Genomic DNA, 18368 nt, shown 5'->3' on the forward strand with positions numbered 1-18368 from the left:
GGGTCATTCGCCTTCCAGTGCGGATGGGGGCTGCCTCAGGGTCCACTCCTTGGAATGGAAGGAGAGAATGTGGTGTTCCCTTAGAAAATGAAGGGGGACGGTTGCTGTTTTGGTTTCCTGGTTACAAAACCCGGGAGTTGCATACTTGACCTCTCGGGCACGCGTCCGTGTCAGGCAGAGCAGCTGGTGACCCTGGAAGTCAGGGACACCCTGCAACCCCTGACCGCAGAGCCTCCCACAGTGGCCCGATTCCTGCAGGTGTTTGCTGCCAGCGCTCCAGGTGTGCGGTAGACACCCCACACAGTGCTTCCTCAGAACCTGAGTCCTGTGATCTTCACACCTGAGGAATGTGGAGGGGTTTAGGGATTGAACGGATAGCCACGTTCTTCTAGGTGAGTCTTTGGTGCCATGGTTAGTTCTACTACAGTTAACCTGAAAGCCGACTCGGGGACATATGATGCTTCTCTTTCCTGGGTGTCAAGTTCAGTGGGTTGAGGCCATTTGAAAGGCACAGGGCTGGTGACCTCAATTCAGGCTCGAAGCCCTCGCAGGTTTGTAGTCAGTAGCATCAAAAAGATCACCTGGAGTCAGTGGCCAGAAAACCATCTGAACAGGGGGCACGTGCCTCCGCCCTTCCTGCCACCTGGCAGCACAGGCACATCATTTCCAATGCCACTGACGCAAACATGCAAAAAACCCACCGTGGCCACCACTTCACTTTGTGGTGCTTTGAAAGAATGAGGTTAAGTATCCTTTGAACATTTGACAGACGTATAAGCCATTCGTTTTAATTGTAGTGGAAACCTTTTTAATGGTGTGAGTAGGAAGTTACTGCAGTAATGGTCCCTGGGAGGGGAGGTGTTTCGTCATGGGTTGTGCTGACCACGGGTCAGCCCCCTTTGCTGAGGAGAACCTTTAGCGGCCGCCCGGGTGGTTCAGGGAGGGTCCGTGCAGTGTGTGCACCGAGAAGGACTTCTGCTGGCGCAGCTGTGGGCAGGGGAGCGGAGTCTCACCTGTGCCTTGTTGGCCCTGCTGGGACTTGTCTTAGACGGCTAGGCTGTGACCTCCCAGACCCTCGGATTATCAGCCTGTGCCACGGGACCTGGAGACCCTTCTCAGAAGAAAATACTGAGGTTCCTCTCTCCACCAGACCATTTCCTCATGGAAAACAGAACCAGGAGATGACTTTGTCTTCCTGAAGCCAGAAGCCGAGCGTCATTCCTCAGGCTCTTTGATGTCAGAACATGACATTTGTGTCTCAGAAAACTTATTTTTAGGGGCGCCTGGGTGGCTCAGTCAGTGAAGCGTGTGCCTTCAGCTCAGGTCCTGATCCCAGGGTCCTGGGATCAAATCCTGCGTCAGGCTCCCTGCTCAGCGGGGAGCCTGCTTCTCCCTCTATTCCTCCCCCTTCCCAGCTGTGCTCTCTCCCAAATAAATAAATAAAATCTTAAAAAAAAATAGTCTTTTAAGAAAAGAAAAAAACTTACTGTTACACAAAAGAACCCTCTGGCGCCGTGCAGTGCCGATCGGGTAAGGTGATGGGTACGTGAACATGTCCTCTGTCGGCCGGGTCTGTACTCACTAGATTTGCCACAGAGGGCCTACAGAGAGCCAGTTTTCCAAACCCTGAGTGTCGTCCAGTGAACCGAGCGCTTTAGTCTCGTGCGTTTATTCTCCATCCTAGTTCCTGGGGTGGGCGGAGAAAGCTCATCTTTCCACACGGGGTTGGCAGCAGGAGGGACTGAGTCCCTGGGTGGTTTGGCCAGGGTGTGTGGAGCCCCAGAGGGCGCATCCAGGGGCATTGCCGCACTGGGCCTTGCAGGGTCGTGGCAGAGCTGGGACAGCCTGTTGCTGTCGCCCTGCTGAGGGGACGGAGCCTGAGTGAGGCCAGCAGTCAGCAGGGCACATTTGTCGGCCGGCGAAGAGGCTGCACGGTGTCTCAGCCAACCCGGCCTCTGCCGCGGGCACGTGAGTCTGATGGGAAAGCGGCAAGGCCGCGAGGAAGGGGTCCTGTTCCGAGGACCACGGGCCCAGGGACGCAGAGGCCTGGGGGCACCTGAAGCCCATGCCCCTGAGACACCTTTGCCCCCTTTCTGTCCTGCTGCACCGCCTGAGAGCCGGCGAACTGCCCCGTTGGCAAAGAACGAAATCGGATCAACACCATCTGGTAGTTGTGGGGCCACAAACCCTGAGCGAGTTCACAGGACGGACTTTCTGTGAGCTGTCCTCGCATTTGCTGGTGTTCTTCTTGGGAGCGTGATTGCTGCGTCCTGACTGGGGGCCTGGGATGGAACAGACCACGGTGGAGGCTCCAGGGGTCATCGGTGAGACCAAGGAGAGACTTCTTACGGGGTGACATAACGTGGCACCTCTCTGTGTTGCGGGAGGGTTGGAGGTGACAGGCTGAAGTCAGGTGTCGTCTGGCTTTCCCTGAAGTTCACAAGAACTTGTGACCGGGGAGGTGGTCACTGTCCTGACAGCCCAACCCTTCAGAGGAAGGGCCCTCGCCCGAGCCACCTCAGGGCTCGAGTCTACATGCTCTGTGCAAAGCCCTCCTGAGACGGGATGCAGCTCCCCAAAGCCGGCAGCACGTGGGCTGGGTGGACAGAGCTGCTTGCGCACAGTGGGCAGTGGAGCAGGAACTTAGCCGGTGGAGACGACAAGAACCCCTTCCAGCTGAGGGTGGAGCAGGTGTGAGGTCTGAATTCCGGCTCAACTGTGGCCTTCTGTCCATCAGTCTCCTCGCCTGCTGTCCCACCTCTTCCTCTGGCTCAGCTGTCCCGTGTGCGTGATCACATCGTTTCAGAAATCAGTGAGGAGCACATTCTAGAAAGTCGGGTGCAGGAGAGCTGAGATGGGAGGCGAGCCCTCAGCCACCCGCCCTGGCAGGTCACGGCTGACAGCCTGCGCTCGCTCCCCTGCACTGGTGCTCACGTGGCCTGGGGCTAGGCGGTCTCAGCAAAGTCTCGCTCATAAAGAGCCAAACGGGATCTCAGAACCTGTCTGGATGTTTGGCAGCGTGATACCCAAATTCACATTCGAGTGACTGTTAAAAACTGCTTGAAGCAGCGGCACGTGAAGGAAGAGTACCTGAAACGGGCACGTCTGTCTGTCGGGCGCCGGCCCTCCGCTCCCCGCTTGGGCTGCATGCGGCGTCAGGAGGCTGGTGGTGCGCAATTCCACGTAAGGATCGTGGCTTTCCCTGTGGGTTGAACTGTGAACCAGGCACCGGAAAGGCTAGTGGTAAGATGTCAGTGCTGCGGACTTCCATGCGGGAAACACCCAGGTCGCCGTGTGCTTTCTTAGCGGGCCGCACGTGGGCAGAGTGAGAGGAGGCCGTGGCTGGTCCACGCACAGTGGGAACGAATGAGTGTGGTCTGCTCACCGTGTTGTGATGTTTGGTTGTAGGAATGCCCGCTGCTTCCCGGCTTTTGCTTTCTGAGTCAGACCTGGTGTGACTGGGGGGCATAAAGCAAGCCGGTTGAACAGACGTGCCACAGGCAGCTGGACGTGGTCAGCGACAGACCACAGGGTGGCCGGGCCCCGGGTTGCCTCTCCCAGGACATCAGTGCTGGTCGTTCAGGGCTTCCAGACTCAATGTCCTACAGTGTGGGGGGGGGGGGCCGTCCAGACCCGTGTCCCCGCTCACAGACGAGACCCGCTCTGGGCACAGGATGGCAGTAGGTCTTCATTATGTCGGTCGGGACTGGGCGTCCAGCTCGCCCACATCACGTGTCATCAAACAGAGCAGGGCCTTGTGCTCTGAGCATCTTTAAAATCAGACTCCATGGCAAGTAGGAAGATGTTTCCTGGGCTTTTCTGTTCTCCGCGATAGTTACGTTCTGGGGTCATCGTCTTAGAGAACCGGAGGGAGACGCAGCACAGCCCTTTCCGGAGACCCGCTGCGTGTCAGCCGCACCCTGAGCACCATCCACGCTCCTGGGTCCCTCCGTCGCAGCAGACGCGGAGACTGAGGCCGAGCTGGCCGGCTGCCCTGTTCAAGGTCCCGTGGCGGCAGGCACAGCCAGGGACGCGACCCGGCTTGCGCAGACTCCTGTTCGCCCCCCACACTGCTGGTCGTTCAGGGAGGTTCCCTCTGTCCCAGATCCCAGGGGCGAGGCTGCGTTTTGCCAGGAACGCAGCCGTCCTTGCTGGCTTTGTGACTTGTGTCCCTGTCGCTTCCCCAGGACGCAGGAAGCCAGCAGATTGGGTTCTTGCTCGGAAGCTGTGGAGTCACCGTGGCCTTGACGAGTGACGCTTGCCACAAAGGGCTGCCAAAAAGCCCGACCGGGGAGATCCCGCAGTTCAAAGGTACGCCGCCACCCGGAGCCTTGCTGGGGACTCTTCACGCAGGAAGGTCCTGCGTGTCATCAGGTCGTAGACGCACTCTTGCACACGCGGCCGTCTCCGATAACATGTCACCTGTCGTCTGCCGTGTGGCCAGTTTAGCCAGCAGCGTACGTGCTGCTGACGTCTGAGCTCGCGGTGCTGTCCCACGGGCCACGGGGAGGGGACGGGATGCTGCAGGCCTGCTTTCTGGGTAACGCTCCCCGAATGGGGGGTGTTCTCTGTTTCCAAGGTTGGCCAAAGCTGCTGTGGTTTGTCACCGAGTCAAAGCATCTGTCTAAGCCCCCTCGAGATTGGTTCCCACACATCAAAGATGCGAATAACGACACCGCGTACATAGAGGTGGGTCGCATGCGGGCTTCTGGCGGGCGGGCAGACTCTGGCCTGGCTGGGACAGCTGTGCGGTGGGCGCGCTGACCCTCGGAACACCCGTCTGCACGACATCCTCTCGTTTCAGTATAAGACGTGCAAGGACGGGAGCGTGCTCGGGGTGACCGTGACCAGGATCGCGCTGCTGACGCACTGCCAGGCCCTCACACAGGCATGCGGCTACACGGAAGGTATGGCCCCGATGGGAGAGCGCGTCCCTGGGAGGCGGGAGTGGGCCAGTCGAGGGACTGCGTCCGTCCCCACCCCCGCGGTAGAAGGAGCCTCGTGTTGGTGCGCAGCTCTGCAGACGGTATCTTCCCGTTGTCCTCGCCGGGCCTCCCCCTGCGCAGGGGGACAGCACTGGGGCCCTTCTCCTCAGGACGTCGGTGCCGGCGGGTCAGGCCCACCCTGTGGCCTCACTTAACCTCCCCAGAGGCCCTCTCCAAGTTGCACCAAGTTGCCGGGCACGGGTTCCGCCCGTGAAGTCAGGGGACGCCGCTCATAACAGTTGATTCCATGAGAATTCACCCCTGGGTGCATGTTAGGGTCTTTTTGGGATTTAAAAAAAAAAAAAAGGAAAGGAAAAAGCCCATGTTCATCCGTCCCCAGCAACTCGGAGTCTCTGCTGGGGTTTGTGCGAGCTCCTGGGGTGGCGGCCACAGCCCGGAGCGTGGTTTTCATGATGCACGTTCTTTCCCCTGAGCGCGATGGTCACGGAGGCCAAGCGCTGGGGTCGCCGGGAGTAGCCAGGCAACAGCGCTGACAGCTGCTAAACAGCAGGGTCCACGCAGATAACCCACTCCCCCCGGGCTTCTGTGACCAGGTTCCCGCAGCATCGCCCTCCCCTGTGGAACAGTTGCTCTTCTCATGCTGTCCTCATGCTCTTGCTCTCTCCGCCCATCCTTCTAGTAATCTCCTTTGTAAAGAACAATTTGTTGGGGCCGTAGGAATGTTCTGGCTAATGTCCAGTCCCCGGACTGGTTTCCAAGATATTTTCCCATCGATACGTGTGGCCGCTAGTCACCACCACCCTGCTTGCCGGCACTTTCTGTTTTAACTGCGATGCTGCCTGCAGCCTCGTGACTCGTGACCTGTACTCCTCACCCTGCTTCTCGGAGGTCCAGGGCTGTGGCCGTGATGGGTGATGCGGAGGAAACACACACGCACACCCACACGCTCCTTACTTGTGAACATAATATGCTTGCAGAAAACGGGACAAGGCCACTTCCTTTCAGCGTGGCCGCCTGTCCCCTGTGAAGTGAGGCACACGGTACTGAAACTGTGGCAAGCCTCACGAGGAGTGCGTGCGGACGTGAACGGGTTGGTAAATGCCTGGCTGTGGACAGGCGGTGTCGGGCCAACGCCCACACCAGTGGACAAGAGTGATTCCAGAGGCGTTGCTCAGGGCGTCATTGACCCTCAGCGTGGCCCTTGTTCTCAGCCTTGTACTTTTAGTTCCCGTTTCTGCCCCTGAAACGCTTGAACGCTATTCTGTCGCTGCCCTTCCAAATCTCGGGCCTCCTTTGTGACCCCAACCCCAGCCTGAGGCTTCTGGTGACATTCGCGCTGCATTTGCTGGGAAGAGCTTCCCTTTCCTGGGACAACCCATGATGGAAATGAAAAGAATCTTAAAGAGAAAAGGACAAGGCAGGGCAGGGGGGCAAGCCCACAACAAGGAGGAGCGAAGTGTTTTAAGTGACGTGTGAGGGGCTCTCACTGTGGACATGTGTGTCAGGAGATTATCCAGAAGCCTCTCCAGGCAGGGGCACAGTGTCTGCAAAGATACCATGACGCCCTACCAAGGCCTCTCCTGCCCCTGATGTGAGGCTGTGTTTCCCTTGGTCTGTGCGTCTCGTGGGAGCAAACGCCTTCTGTTTCTGTGCAGCGGAAACCATCGTGAATGTGCTGGATTTCAAGAAGGACGTCGGGCTCTGGCATGGAATCCTGACAGTAAGTGCGACCCCGTGTATGTATGCTGGGTGCGCTCGATGCCACGGCCAGAATTAGGGTCTGTGTGCAGGGCGGCTTGGGTAAGCCCCCTCCTCCCGCATGGGGAGAAGAGCTGTCACCATTAGATGCCCTCAGTTGTCCGCGAATTTGACTTCTGATGCCCCGTGCCCCCCGCGGGAGTGAGCACGCGGACCCCTCTGAGGCCCCGTCTCCCACCGCCACCGCGGGACTGAGCACGTGGACCCCTCCTTGGGGGCTCGGGGGAACCAGAGTATCTCCCTCCTCCTGGCGTTCAGACTGCAGCAGCGTTACTTGTGTCCTGGGTTTGGGGCACTTCTCCCCTGCGTGTGGTTTGGCTGTGACATTCTCGCTCTCTGTCCTTTCTGTGAGTCTGTGGCTGTTTGGGAAGCCTGCTCCGTTAGGCTCAAGGGAGCGCCTCACGGGTCTCCCCATGGTGAGAATTGGGCTCCCGTGCCCCATCGTTGTTAGTGTTGTCTGATGAGGGAGGGCGCTCGGAAGCTGCAGGCGGGTTTGTGGAGACGCAGCCTTGTCACTGAAGACGCGCTCAGCCCTTAGAACACGCGCAGCGTGGCTGCTTGCGGGCTGGCCGTGTCTGTCGTGGGTGCGATCTCCACGCCCTGCTTCTCTAAGCTGCTTGTGCAGGAACTGTGTCAGAGCTGGAAAATTCTAGCAGCTTGTATGTGAGCGATGGGGCAGAAATACAGAAAGCAGGATTTGTGGTCTCTCAGGCTGAATTTGTGAGGACAGGGGGACACGAGCATTGTCTAGACTGAAAGTCAGGGGTCCACACTAGTCCTTCCTGCTGTGGTTTGTCTCTGCCCTGGATGCCTGGCGGGGGTAGGAGGTGGAAACAGCTCCACGTGCACGCTCACGCGGAGAGCACAGGGTCCGGGACCCCCGGCTGGTCTCAGCCCTGCCTTCTGCGGTTCTGTGCCTCCAGGCACGTTGCCTGCACCCAGGTACCCTGCACCGCAGCGTGCCTACCTGTCCAACGCGGTGACGGTCCTGCGTGAGGACGGTGCAGCCTGATGGCGCGGCGAGCGCTTAACCCACCGCTCCGCCCGGTGGTTGTGGCAGTGCCTTCACTGCTGTTGACGTCATTGTGTAGGGACCTCTGTGACAGGTGGTGTTGCTGTTGTTACCCACTGCTCACTGTTGCTCTGGACCTCAGTTCTGAGTCGTGTCCCCATGTCCAGCCTGGCGGGGGGCGGGGGTGCCCAGGCCCATCGTGTCCCACGTCCAGCCTGGCGGGGGGCGGGGGCACCGGGCCCGATGGGTATTAAAGTCCAGTATCCTGGGGGAGACCTGGCCTCCATCCATGCCAGCCTGGCGTGGTGGCGCGGCCAGCCCGTCGTTGTCCCATGTCCAGCCTGGCGGGGCGGGCGCCCAGGCCCGTCTGAATCCCCATGTCCAGTCCTGGCGGGGCGGGGCGCAGGCCCTCGTGTCCCATGTCCAGCCTGGCGGGGAGGGCGCCCAGGCCCGTCGTGTCCCCATGTCCAGCCTGGCGGGGGGCGGGGGCGCCCAGGCCCGTCGTGTCCCCATGTCCAGCCTGGCGGGGGGCGGGGGCGCCCAGGCCCGTCGTGTCCCCATGTCCAACCTGGCGGGGGGGCGGGGGCGCCCAGGCCCGTCGTGTCCCCACGTCCAGCCTGGCGGGGGGCAGGGGCGCCCAGGCCTGTCATGCCCCACGTCCTGCTGCGTCTGGCAGTCACCCCGTGTTTCTTCCAGAGCGTCATGAACATGATGCATGTCATCAGCATCCCGTACTCGCTGATGAAGGTCAACCCCCTCTCCTGGATTCAGAAGGTCTGCCAGTACAAAGGTGCGTCTGCGGGGGCCTTCAGGTGCCCGGTGCACTCTCTTCTGCTGTCTCACGGTCTGATGGTATGCTTACTGACGCCCTCCCCTCCACTGTTCCGCAGCGAAAGTGGCTTGCGTGAAATCCAGGGACATGCACTGGGCACTAGTTGCGCACAGAGACCAGAGGGACGTCAACCTCTCCTCCCTCCGGATGCTCATCGTGGCCGACGGCGCAAATCCCTGTAAGTGACCCGGAGGGGCGCAGGCGGCCGGAGACAGCCTGGTTCTCCACGCCCCGTGTCTGCGCTTTGCTTTTCCTTTTGTAGTCGTTGCCTTGGTTGGAATGCCTTAATGACGTCCCGGTGTGACTCAGCGAGGCCTCGAGGCGCCACGACAGGTGGTGGGGAGCCAGGAGCCCGCAGGCCCACGGCCCTGGGCTCGAGTCCTGGTGTTCCCACATCCTGATTCTGTAGAGAAAACCCTAACCTCCTGGTTTTAATCCTTCTCTTTCTTTAACTGCAAAATGGTACCTCAATCCTACGGTTTTATGAGGATTAAATGAAGTGGTCCCTGTGTCTTGGGACATTTAGTGCTCAGGAAATAGTGACTATTATTATTTTATGGTCTACAGTTTTTTTATTGATTAGGAAAGTAATTTGTCATCGTAATAGAATTTTGTTACCAAACCCTTGGAAACACCACCCAGGTAAAGCAAACCAGCAAACCCACAGAATGCCATCAGCGTTCCTTGAGAAATACCGCTCTGGGCTGAAACAAAACACGCTAGCTTGTTTTCGAAGAAAGTGAGGGAGCCAGAAGCCAAGTGCGTGGAGAACGCCGTGTGTTTCTGTCTGTAAATAGTGCCGCGTGTACGTTTGTACATGAAAGCAGCACGTACCTTCTCAGAGGAGGTCAGGTACACACACGGGGGCTTGCTACCAGAGGATTTAGTGTTACTTGTATTCGTGGCTCTTCCATTTCCCAAAGAACTGCGTGAATTGTGAGCTGCTTTACTGCAGGTAGTTTGAGCCGTCTGTCCGCGGGAAGCCAAGCTAACCTGCGTCAGGAAGGGGTGTCACAGGTGGACGCCAAGTGGCGACTCCCCCGATCTCGCCAGGTGCGCTGACACAGGGGAGAATTTTCTTGGCTTAGTTTAGACATACTCACCTTGCACACTTGTGTATCGAACACGGCGGAGCAAGCCTCAGGGAAGGCTCACGGGCTCATCGGCCGCAGAGACGTTTCGATACAGAGGGTACACTTGTAACCCTTGCGTTCTGCCGGCCTGAGAGGGTCATCTCACACGGTAACGTCAGTAGTAAGTGTCCGCGCTGCCGACCTCAGCCTGACCTGAGAGGCGTTGTGTTGGGGGTTTCAGCCCGTCCCGTGCTTCCGCTAGCTGACTCTCATCCCTTTCACCGGCAGGGTCCATCTCGTCCTGTGACGCGTTTCTCAACGTCTTCCAAAGTAAAGGCCTGCGCCAGGAGGTCATCTGCCCGTGCGCCAGCTCCCCAGAGGCTCTCACCGTGGCCATCCGGAGGTATGGCCGGGCCCCCTGCAGGGCCAGCTGGGGCGGTGCGGCTGCGTGCCGTGGCTCGTGTCTGCGTGGCGGGAGGGCAGGACCCAGCCTGTTGGGGCCCAGCTTCGTTTCCTTGCATGCGCTGGAATGGGTCCTTCAGGGTGGTCCACGTTCACTGGTCAGAAGCTCTCTGTCCTTCGGGGCAGTGACCGTGTCTCCCAAGTAAGTGGATGCCGGTATGCACGTCCCCCACATGTCCACCTGCCAGCATCCGCGTCGGGCGTTACTCGGGGGTGGATTGGGTGAACGCTGTCTGGTTCGAGTGCAGTGTTGCAGCCAGGCCTGTGGACATGCCCTGTGCGCCACAACATCCTGGACTTTTAAAAACCCTGGTTTTCCGAGCTCTTGAGTGGGGAATGGCCCATCGCAGGGCTGTGGTGTGTACGTGGAGGCAGGGCCCGCACCGCTCATGCCCTCGGTCGTGGGTCGGTTTGCCTCACCACCTGCCCTCGTGTGTGTGCACCTGTTACGGGCGCCGTGGTTACAGGCATGTGAAGCTGGTCCCACCCAGACTGAGAGGTGCAGGGAAAGCCTGTCTGATCATCGCCCGCTGTCCACCATCCCCACAACGTGGGAAGGGAGCGTTGGCATCGTCCGGTACTTCCAACTTGGGATCTGACTTGTTTTTCGGTATCTTTGCGTTTGGCCGCTCATGAGGTTTTTATTCTGCGTCACACGAACGTGCTCCATTGTAAGAACGGGAGACTGAGCTTTCCGTGTACAACGCCTGGGAGCTCTGCCCTCGTTACGGAAAGGCTGGGCTTCCCAAAAGTACTCACTGGGAGTTTGTAAATAAGATGCTTCCTGACAATTTTAGCTGATAGTTAATGTAAAAGTAACCAGACTGTCTAACGGGCTGGGAGATCAGCAATCTGTAGAGTACCAGAAGCAAGCTTTAATTTTGATTGACCAGAACTTAGAAGTCCGTAACGTAGTACAAATCATGAGCAGCTACGGCACCGTGATCCGGAATCCAGTCTTCACTTGTTAGGTGGCATCACTGCTGTCCTAGAGGGAGGCACTCCCCAAACAGTGTTCCGTGGAAGTCTGGCCTCGGACAGTGCCCTGGAGGCCACACTGGTCGGTGGGCAGCCCCGCGTTCTTCTGAGGTCAGGATTCAACCATCCTGGTCGAGCCCGGGAGCAGACGCTGGGGGACGCAGCCCCAGGTGCATCCCCACCACGGCCCGGCCCAGGGTCCCGGGCGAGTCCCTTCTCTCCGTGTCCTCCGTCCCTGTGAAAGCATTAGGGTCGCGCCACCGCCACATCCCCCGGTGTCCCGTGTCCCCGCGCATCACCATGCATCTCCACGCATCCCCCCATGTCCCCGTGCGTCCCCATGCATCCCCATGTGTCCTCATGCTCCCCATGCATCCCCGTGCTTCTCACACGTCCCTGTATATCCCTTTGCGTCCCCACGTATCCCTCTGCTCCCTACATGTCCCCATGCTCCTCGCACATCCCCACGTGTCCCCACATGTCCCTGCTTGTCCCCACACGTCCTCGCCTGTCCCCACGCAACCCCTGCACAGACCTGCCTTGGCTGAGTCTGCACCATCATCAGGGGCCAGGAGGGGTGGTTTCACAGTCCCCGTCCTCCAGTCACCGCAGCTGGTGGACGCCGCTCCTCCTGCAGGTGAGGCGGTGGACTGATCAGCTCCCGCTCTGAGCAGCTGGGAGAGCAGTTACACTTGCAGACACGAGTCCGCCAGCCAGCCTTGCTGTGAACTGAGCTGGCTTCTCTTGCAGGCCCGCCGGCGTCTCACAGCCGAGCATGCCTTGGCCACCACCCTCACCCCCCAGGTCTCGTCTGCTATTTCCCAAATAACCGGTAGAAGAGTGAGCAGCCAGGGCAGGGCAGTGGACACAGATGAGCCCCTTGCGAGTCCTGCATCCTGGGACGCACGGTGGCTGGAGGTGGCTGTGACGTGGGCAGGGGATGCGGTGGCGGGCCGGCGTGTGTCTCAGGGGGAGGCGACTCAGCACAAAGTGAAACGTGAGGCTGATGCCTTGGCTGCGTTCTGCCGTGCTGTCCTCGCAAAATCTCGTGTAGCTCGTGTGAGTTCAGCATAGTATTGTGTTGACTCTGGTTCACCAGGGGTTAAAACGGGAAAGGGCTGTGGCTGGGGAATCGAGTCTGTGTCTGGCCCCAAACTGGTTTTACTGCAGACGTTTCCTAACCCTCAGGGGTGAGGTGCGTTCACTTCATTTACACTGTCTGCGGACGCCGGCCCTTCTCGGGCTTGTCACTAACAGCCGTGGTCCCGTGAGCCACCCCTCGGGAGCCAAGGCAGCTGGAAACAGGCCGCTGTCATGATTTCTGTAGATGTTAAGTATCCGTGGACAGAAAGTAATGAGAAGGGGACGTGGAAATATCGTAAGACTAAGTACGTGCTGTGGGGCACGTGGCTTCCTGCCAGGGGTGACCGAGACCCCGCTGGGTACAGGGTCGCGTTCCCTGGTCTGCGTGGAGGTGGGACAGGACCCCATGTGCGCGAGTACACGCCACCATCAGGAAGTAGCCATGCCGCTTTCTCCTCTGGGTTTTACAGTGTGACTTTCACACGGGATTGTCTCAACTAATGGGGATTAATGTCAGCTTTTAAGACCGTGGGACACATGGTTGCCACCACGTCCAGGTCGTGGAATCTCTGTTATGATTCAGCCTCACGTGTTCCCAGAGCTGCCAGATTCTTCCCGTGAGAACTACGAACCAGGGTGGGTACAATGGCATCTTTGGCTCCTCTGCTCTGCAGAGGCCCCCCTGTGTGTTCTCCCCTCCCTGTCAGTCTTGAGGGGCTGCCTGGAGGCAGGGCCACCCACAGCAGAGAACTGCTTCCTGAGCACACAGTTTCCAGAAAATAGGGTGACCAGAGAGGCCACTTTTCGGCAGGGGAAATTCGTTTCAAGGAGCTCTTGGTAAAAACAGGTCTGCGTGGCTGGGACCTGGAGGGAGGCCAGGGTGCAGTAAAGCAGCTCTGTCCCCTTCTCTGCAGGGCCTTCCATTCTCCCCGTGAGCATTCTCCCCTGGGAGCCTGCGTCAGGCCCGCGTGTGCAGCCTGGAGGCACAGACGTGGCTGGGGTCTGAGCGCAGGCCACGGAGGTGGGCAGGGCGCTGCGCGTTTCTCCTCCTCCTGCTCCCCGGCCCGTCGCCCCTTCCCTGCTCTTCTCTCGTCAGCCTGGCAAGTGTCCGTGGGTACCTATCCGCCAGGCACACAACCGTAAGCAAAGTGGGACCCGCGTGGGGCCTCGGGAGGGCAGACCACCCATCTCAGGCCGCGGTAGAAGTTGCCCTGTTGCTGTTCCTGAGTGAAGAGAATGGAGCACGCGTCCTCGAGTCGCAAGCTGGCCGACAGCCCGCTGCCCGTTCTGAGGTTTCGCTGGCGCACAGCCGTGCCTGCTTATTCGTGTGTGGCTGGCCGGCGCAGCTGACGGAAAGCACAGTGAACATTCTAGGCCCCGTGGCCCTTTACTGAGAAGGCGGTGCGCGAGCTGTGTCTGCGTGAGCTCCCAGCTTGTGGGGCTGGCTGGCGGCTCTGCACGCAGAGAGGCTCACTCTTTCCTCAAACACCGTTGATTGGCAGGCAGAACGATGTCCCATCCGTTGCTCCTTCGGTGAAAAGTACCTGTACGGTGCGTCAGTAACACGAAGAAGCTGTCAGCTCTCCTAACGCGTAGTCTGTAACCCTCGCTTATATTCTGGTTTACGGACTTTGATGTAAAGTGGTCTCCACCTGCTGTCTCCCCTGAGCTTTTTCTCTAAGTGGAGACACCGTCTCCTCCCAGAGTATCCCAGGCTTGCCCGGCCACCTCCCGGGTCTCTAACAGCACCTGCCACTCCTTCAGTCTCGAGAATCCCAAGAATGCGCGTTAACCGCTCGAGGCCGCATGTCTGGAAGGGGAAGTGAGAGACAGACGTCGCTGGAACCCACTTACCAGGGGCAGAGCCACGTTCCTGCCTCACGTGGTCAGTGATGGCTTGCGTGTTTGCCTCTGACGGGAGCAGCAAAGTTGCTCTGGGGAGATAGCTGAGCCTGACGGCTTCTGCATCATCCTGTCCTTGCCGAAGCCGTGACGGTTTAAATGTGTCCGCTCGCTTTGCTGTGAAGCCTCTGGGCTGCGTCTTTCAGAATAAAGATGTGAGCCCTGTGCTTGGGGATGGCCCAGTGTGTCCTGAGGACTCTCAACGATGGTCCGCTGGCCCCGGGCCTCATGGTCACTCGTGGTGACCCCTTGCACTTTGCTCCTGCATAAAACAGGAGCCATAAGATACACAGGCAAAAAGGTGTGGTTTTAATGCTAAGATGTTTGTGTTTCCCTGTCGACGTAATGGTTGTAGCCAAGTCAAGATAATTTTGGAAAAGATCCTTATAAGAAGTGGAGGGTCTTCAAACATTTTGGTTCCATCCCTTGGAAGTGCTCACAAGCACGTAAATGTCTCTGCACCGTTACCACCGTCCTTCTCGGTTTCACACCCGTCCGTGCCTGTGACCAAAACTGAAGCAGAAGGATAGTCTTGAAATCTAGACTAAAACCCCCACAGAGACCCCAAAACAAAGAAGCAGGCTGCAGGTAGCGGTTCTTAAAACCAGTACTTTCGGACAGCGCCTCGTGTGGTCCTGGCTGAGTGACATCACGTCCCGGAGCCGTCCCGGGTTCCCAGAGACGCAGCCTCTGAGTGCGCGCTCCCGCTGGGAGCGGCTCCGGAAGACCGCGCCCTGCTCCATCCTGGTAGACGCGGGCGAGGAACCGCGATGTGGGGCCCAAGGCCGCGTGCGGGGGAGCTGCGTGGTGGTCAGCGCTCCAGTGGGGTTTGGGCCTCACCATGCCCTGTGGGAGAGAACCGGTGGGTCCTGTGGACACAGCTCAGGCTGCGCCGCAAGACTGGGCAGCTGGCAGGTGTCCACCAGACGCGTGCTGTGGCGTCTCCCACCCTGCGTGGTCTGCACAGAGCTGTCTAGATTCGGGACATTGCTTCTAAAGAATGTCATCGTGATTTCAAGGCCACCTTATGCAGCAGAAGACGCAGGGGTCTCTACAGTGACTGACTCTCTACCGTGTCCCCATGGACCAGTTATCCTCCGAAACACTGGATTTCTCCACCTACAGAGGAAGAAGGTACGAACACACGTGTCTGCTAACATGTGTGCACACCACCCAGAACATGAGGTACAATTGTAGCGTTCCCAGTGGAGTTAGGAATAATGGCGTAATCCAAATCAAGACGGGTCTCTGGGCACAGCGGCTGTCCCACGCCTATCCCCTTGTTTGATGCTGTTCCTCCGTCTGGTGGCCGTCCCCTCCCACGTGACTGGGGCTCACAGCACGTGTGGACCTGTTGCACACCGACGGCCACACAGATGAAGCCACCGCCATCAGCCTTGCACGGAGGTGAGCGGAGGTGACGAGGACTGGTGGTCAGTCTCGTCAGGAGAGGAGGGAGTACTCACATTTGGAGCCTGTTTCTTTCACTGACCTGTCACAGTTAAATCATTTTCAAACAAATAGGACAGACACGGCACTTGCTTGATTTTATAACACGTCCCTCTCTGTGAATAGAAGGGAAAACTCCCCATTCCCGGTGTTGTGCGTGAACGACCATCCACAGAGAGGATGGGACAAATTCTTGCTTTTGCAGAGCGAGCCCGTGCACTTAACTTCATGTTGGGTTATTTTCTCCCCAAGCACAGTGGGGACTCGGGAATTTCCACACGTGAACGGTAGAGCTGGGTTACTGAGTAAAGGGCACTTTATTCATTCCATTCAAGCTGCTGAGAGTGGGGTGTCCAGGATAGCTGGTGGTCCCAGGGTGAGGACAAAATGGGCACTCTCTTCGACATCTTTATGAAGATGGGAGGGGTTGCACCCTCAGATTTTGTTTCTATTCGTAGGATAATTTATAAAGAAGAAAAGTGTTGGCTACTAGGTCGCCTGAGTCTGTTGGAAAGAGAGGCCTGCCCCCCTTTCAGGGGAACTGACCACCCTTCATTCAGATGGGTTTGAGGTCTGACATTGTCCTTTCTTCTCTTGTCCTGTGCTTAATAACCTTCCCAGGGCGGCTTGCTGAGCCGGGTAACGAAGAAGAGACTGGGCTTCCAGTAAGCAGCTCGGAGCTGCTGATTGCTCACTCGCCTTTTAGTGCATTTGATTAGGAAACAATGCTCAGTTACTGCGTGGTCAGCACTGAAGAGGAAACTGGAGATGTGTTCCATGAGTCATGACTGTGGGACTTTTGGTCTTTTCCGGAATACTCATCTGTCTGTGGTTTTCTTCTGTGAAACACATATTACGTGGATCAGCCAGCCAAGGAGCTATGGCAGAGCCGCCAGCCGTGTGGGTTTGCCCTGTGTGGGGACAGCCGTGCACACCCATCAGCTTCTCTGGCCGCTCCGAGCTGGCCTGTGTGGAGCGGAGAGCTGGGGCTCGCAGGTTGGTGCCCGTGGCTGTTGGCTATCTTGATGTCCCTCCTCTGATAAGCAGGGGAACACCTGTCACCAACACCCGACTGAGTGTACTGGAAGGTTCTGGGGCCCAGAGTTTTCAGCGGGAGCCTCGGACATCCCACCTGAAACCCAGGCAGGGTGCAGAGCTGGTCCCGAGAGCCAGCCGTAGGACTCTGGCCGTGGTCTGGGGACAGCAGCCGGTGCCTGGCTTCCTGTCCAACTAACCACACGTTTGCCACGGTATTTAATCATCTTTCTTTTTAAAACTGTCACCGTCCAGGTGTGTGTTTTGTGTTTCCTTTCTCTTTGAGGATTAGTTGTAAAATTAAAAATATTAGAGAGATACGACTTTATGATGCATAAACTCATCTGTGGAATTATTTTTAAAAAGGGCAAAATGTAAAATGAAAGCCAGCAGACTGTTTTCTGGTCCTGTGTATCTCTGGGATTGCTGTCTGGTTCTGCTCCCAGGTCTGGAATATAGAGGATAGAGCCCACTTTTTAAAGCTATGTTGTGGTATTGATTGAACTAAAAAAATATTCTGTGGGCTCTTTAACCTCAAGGTGTTATTTCAATACCTTGATGTTTTCACAGTGAAAGGGTAATAATTATGGAAAGCAGTAGTTAAACCCGCAATTCCAGAGTAAAGATGCCCCTTTGCCACCAGAATCACGCTGCGGGTTGAAAACGTCCCCCTTGGAAGTTACAGAGCTGGGACGACCCGAGGGAGGGGCCCGTGCAGCCGGATGCCCGTCCAGGGCCGGAGCTGGACTCGGACCGTTCTGCCAGCCACTGACCCAGGGTAAAAATAGCGAACAAGCCTGTGAACTGAAGTGGGATTTTCAGGAATGGTTTTGACTGCCCAAAGTCAGACGTGGGGATCCATAATCCTATTTTTATAACACAAGATAAAATACATTGTCGGTGACTTTAATCTGGAAGTTTTAAATTCAGATAAAATTTTAAAACTCCTTTGAGTGTAACAGAGTTGGCAGACGAGCCTCGCCATCCCGAATTGGAAACTTGGCTTAACTCAGTAGCGTCGAAGAGCCAAGGAACGTGAGTTTCCTTGGTGAGTCGTCGGGACCGCTCGCCGGCAGGAGTGCGTTCTGCTCTGTCTTGCGCTTGGTTGGACGGTGACAGGAGCGTGCTCTGCTGGAGACCTACGTACCCCGCGCAGAGAGCAGGCCATGCTTTCCCGCCGGTGCGCACCCAGAGACGCGGCAAAGTCGCCAGGGCAGGTGGAGAACAAAGCTGGCAAACGATCTGTGTGCTGTGATCCGTTTTCTGGCTGAAAAAGATTCAGTATCTCTAGACGGTCTCTTTAGCAAGAAGAAAACCTGAAAGCTATGTACTGCGGCGCGCAGGTGCGAGAGCGTCGGGGAAGACACCCCCTCTCTCTGTTATAGAGCTCTTGAAGCAGAGAAAGGGGAAGAAATCACACCAGATCACTCTGCCCTCAGAGGTGTGCTGTGTCGACCTTGCATCTTTCCCTGTCGCTGAGCCGGCAGTGTGGGCGTCCGCTGGGTTGTGCGAGGCGCTCTCACCCTGAGCGTGGAAGCGGGATGCACCTAGCCACGGGTTTGACCAGAGTTCTCCTGAAACCCGCACTGCCGGAGTGTTCCCTGAAACCGTTATTTCTGTTCAAACAAGTACTCAACGTCCGCGGCTCCGCACCCTTCAAAGGGCGTTTTCACCTGCCGCTGTGACTTTCTCCGGGCGGCGGCTGCGGAAAACGAGGTCACGTTCATCTGCAGAAAGACTTCAGTCACAGACGGCCGTGCCAGACACGAGCAGCAGGGCCGCTCCCCGCAAGGGACGTCCTCCGTCCCCAAAGGAGGACCTCGCTGGTCAAAGGCAGA

At 57.8% G+C, this 18368-nt stretch overlaps 1 protein-coding gene across 4 annotated transcripts in view; it reads left to right on the forward strand.

Annotated features, from left to right (window-relative positions):
- The window catches only part of DIP2C (disco interacting protein 2 homolog C), a 387541-nt gene that overhangs the window by 282300 nt on the left and 86873 nt on the right, over positions 1 to 18368 (forward strand). For all 4 annotated transcript variants that reach the window (XM_040645478.1, XM_040645479.1, XM_040645480.1 and 1 more), the window contains 7 exons: positions 4188 to 4311; positions 4580 to 4689; positions 4805 to 4907; positions 6602 to 6666; positions 8413 to 8506; positions 8607 to 8726; positions 9910 to 10024. In XM_040645478.1, the coding sequence (XP_040501412.1) occupies positions 4188 to 4311; positions 4580 to 4689; positions 4805 to 4907; positions 6602 to 6666; positions 8413 to 8506; positions 8607 to 8726; positions 9910 to 10024 (731 nt within the window). The remainder of the gene's footprint in view (positions 1 to 4187; positions 4312 to 4579; positions 4690 to 4804; positions 4908 to 6601; positions 6667 to 8412; positions 8507 to 8606; positions 8727 to 9909; positions 10025 to 18368) is intronic.

This window comes from Ursus maritimus, unplaced genomic scaffold (assembly GCF_017311325.1).
Source record: "Ursus maritimus isolate PB19 unplaced genomic scaffold, ASM1731132v1 scaffold_31, whole genome shotgun sequence".
In the NCBI taxonomy this organism is placed as follows: domain Eukaryota; kingdom Metazoa; phylum Chordata; class Mammalia; order Carnivora; family Ursidae; genus Ursus; species Ursus maritimus.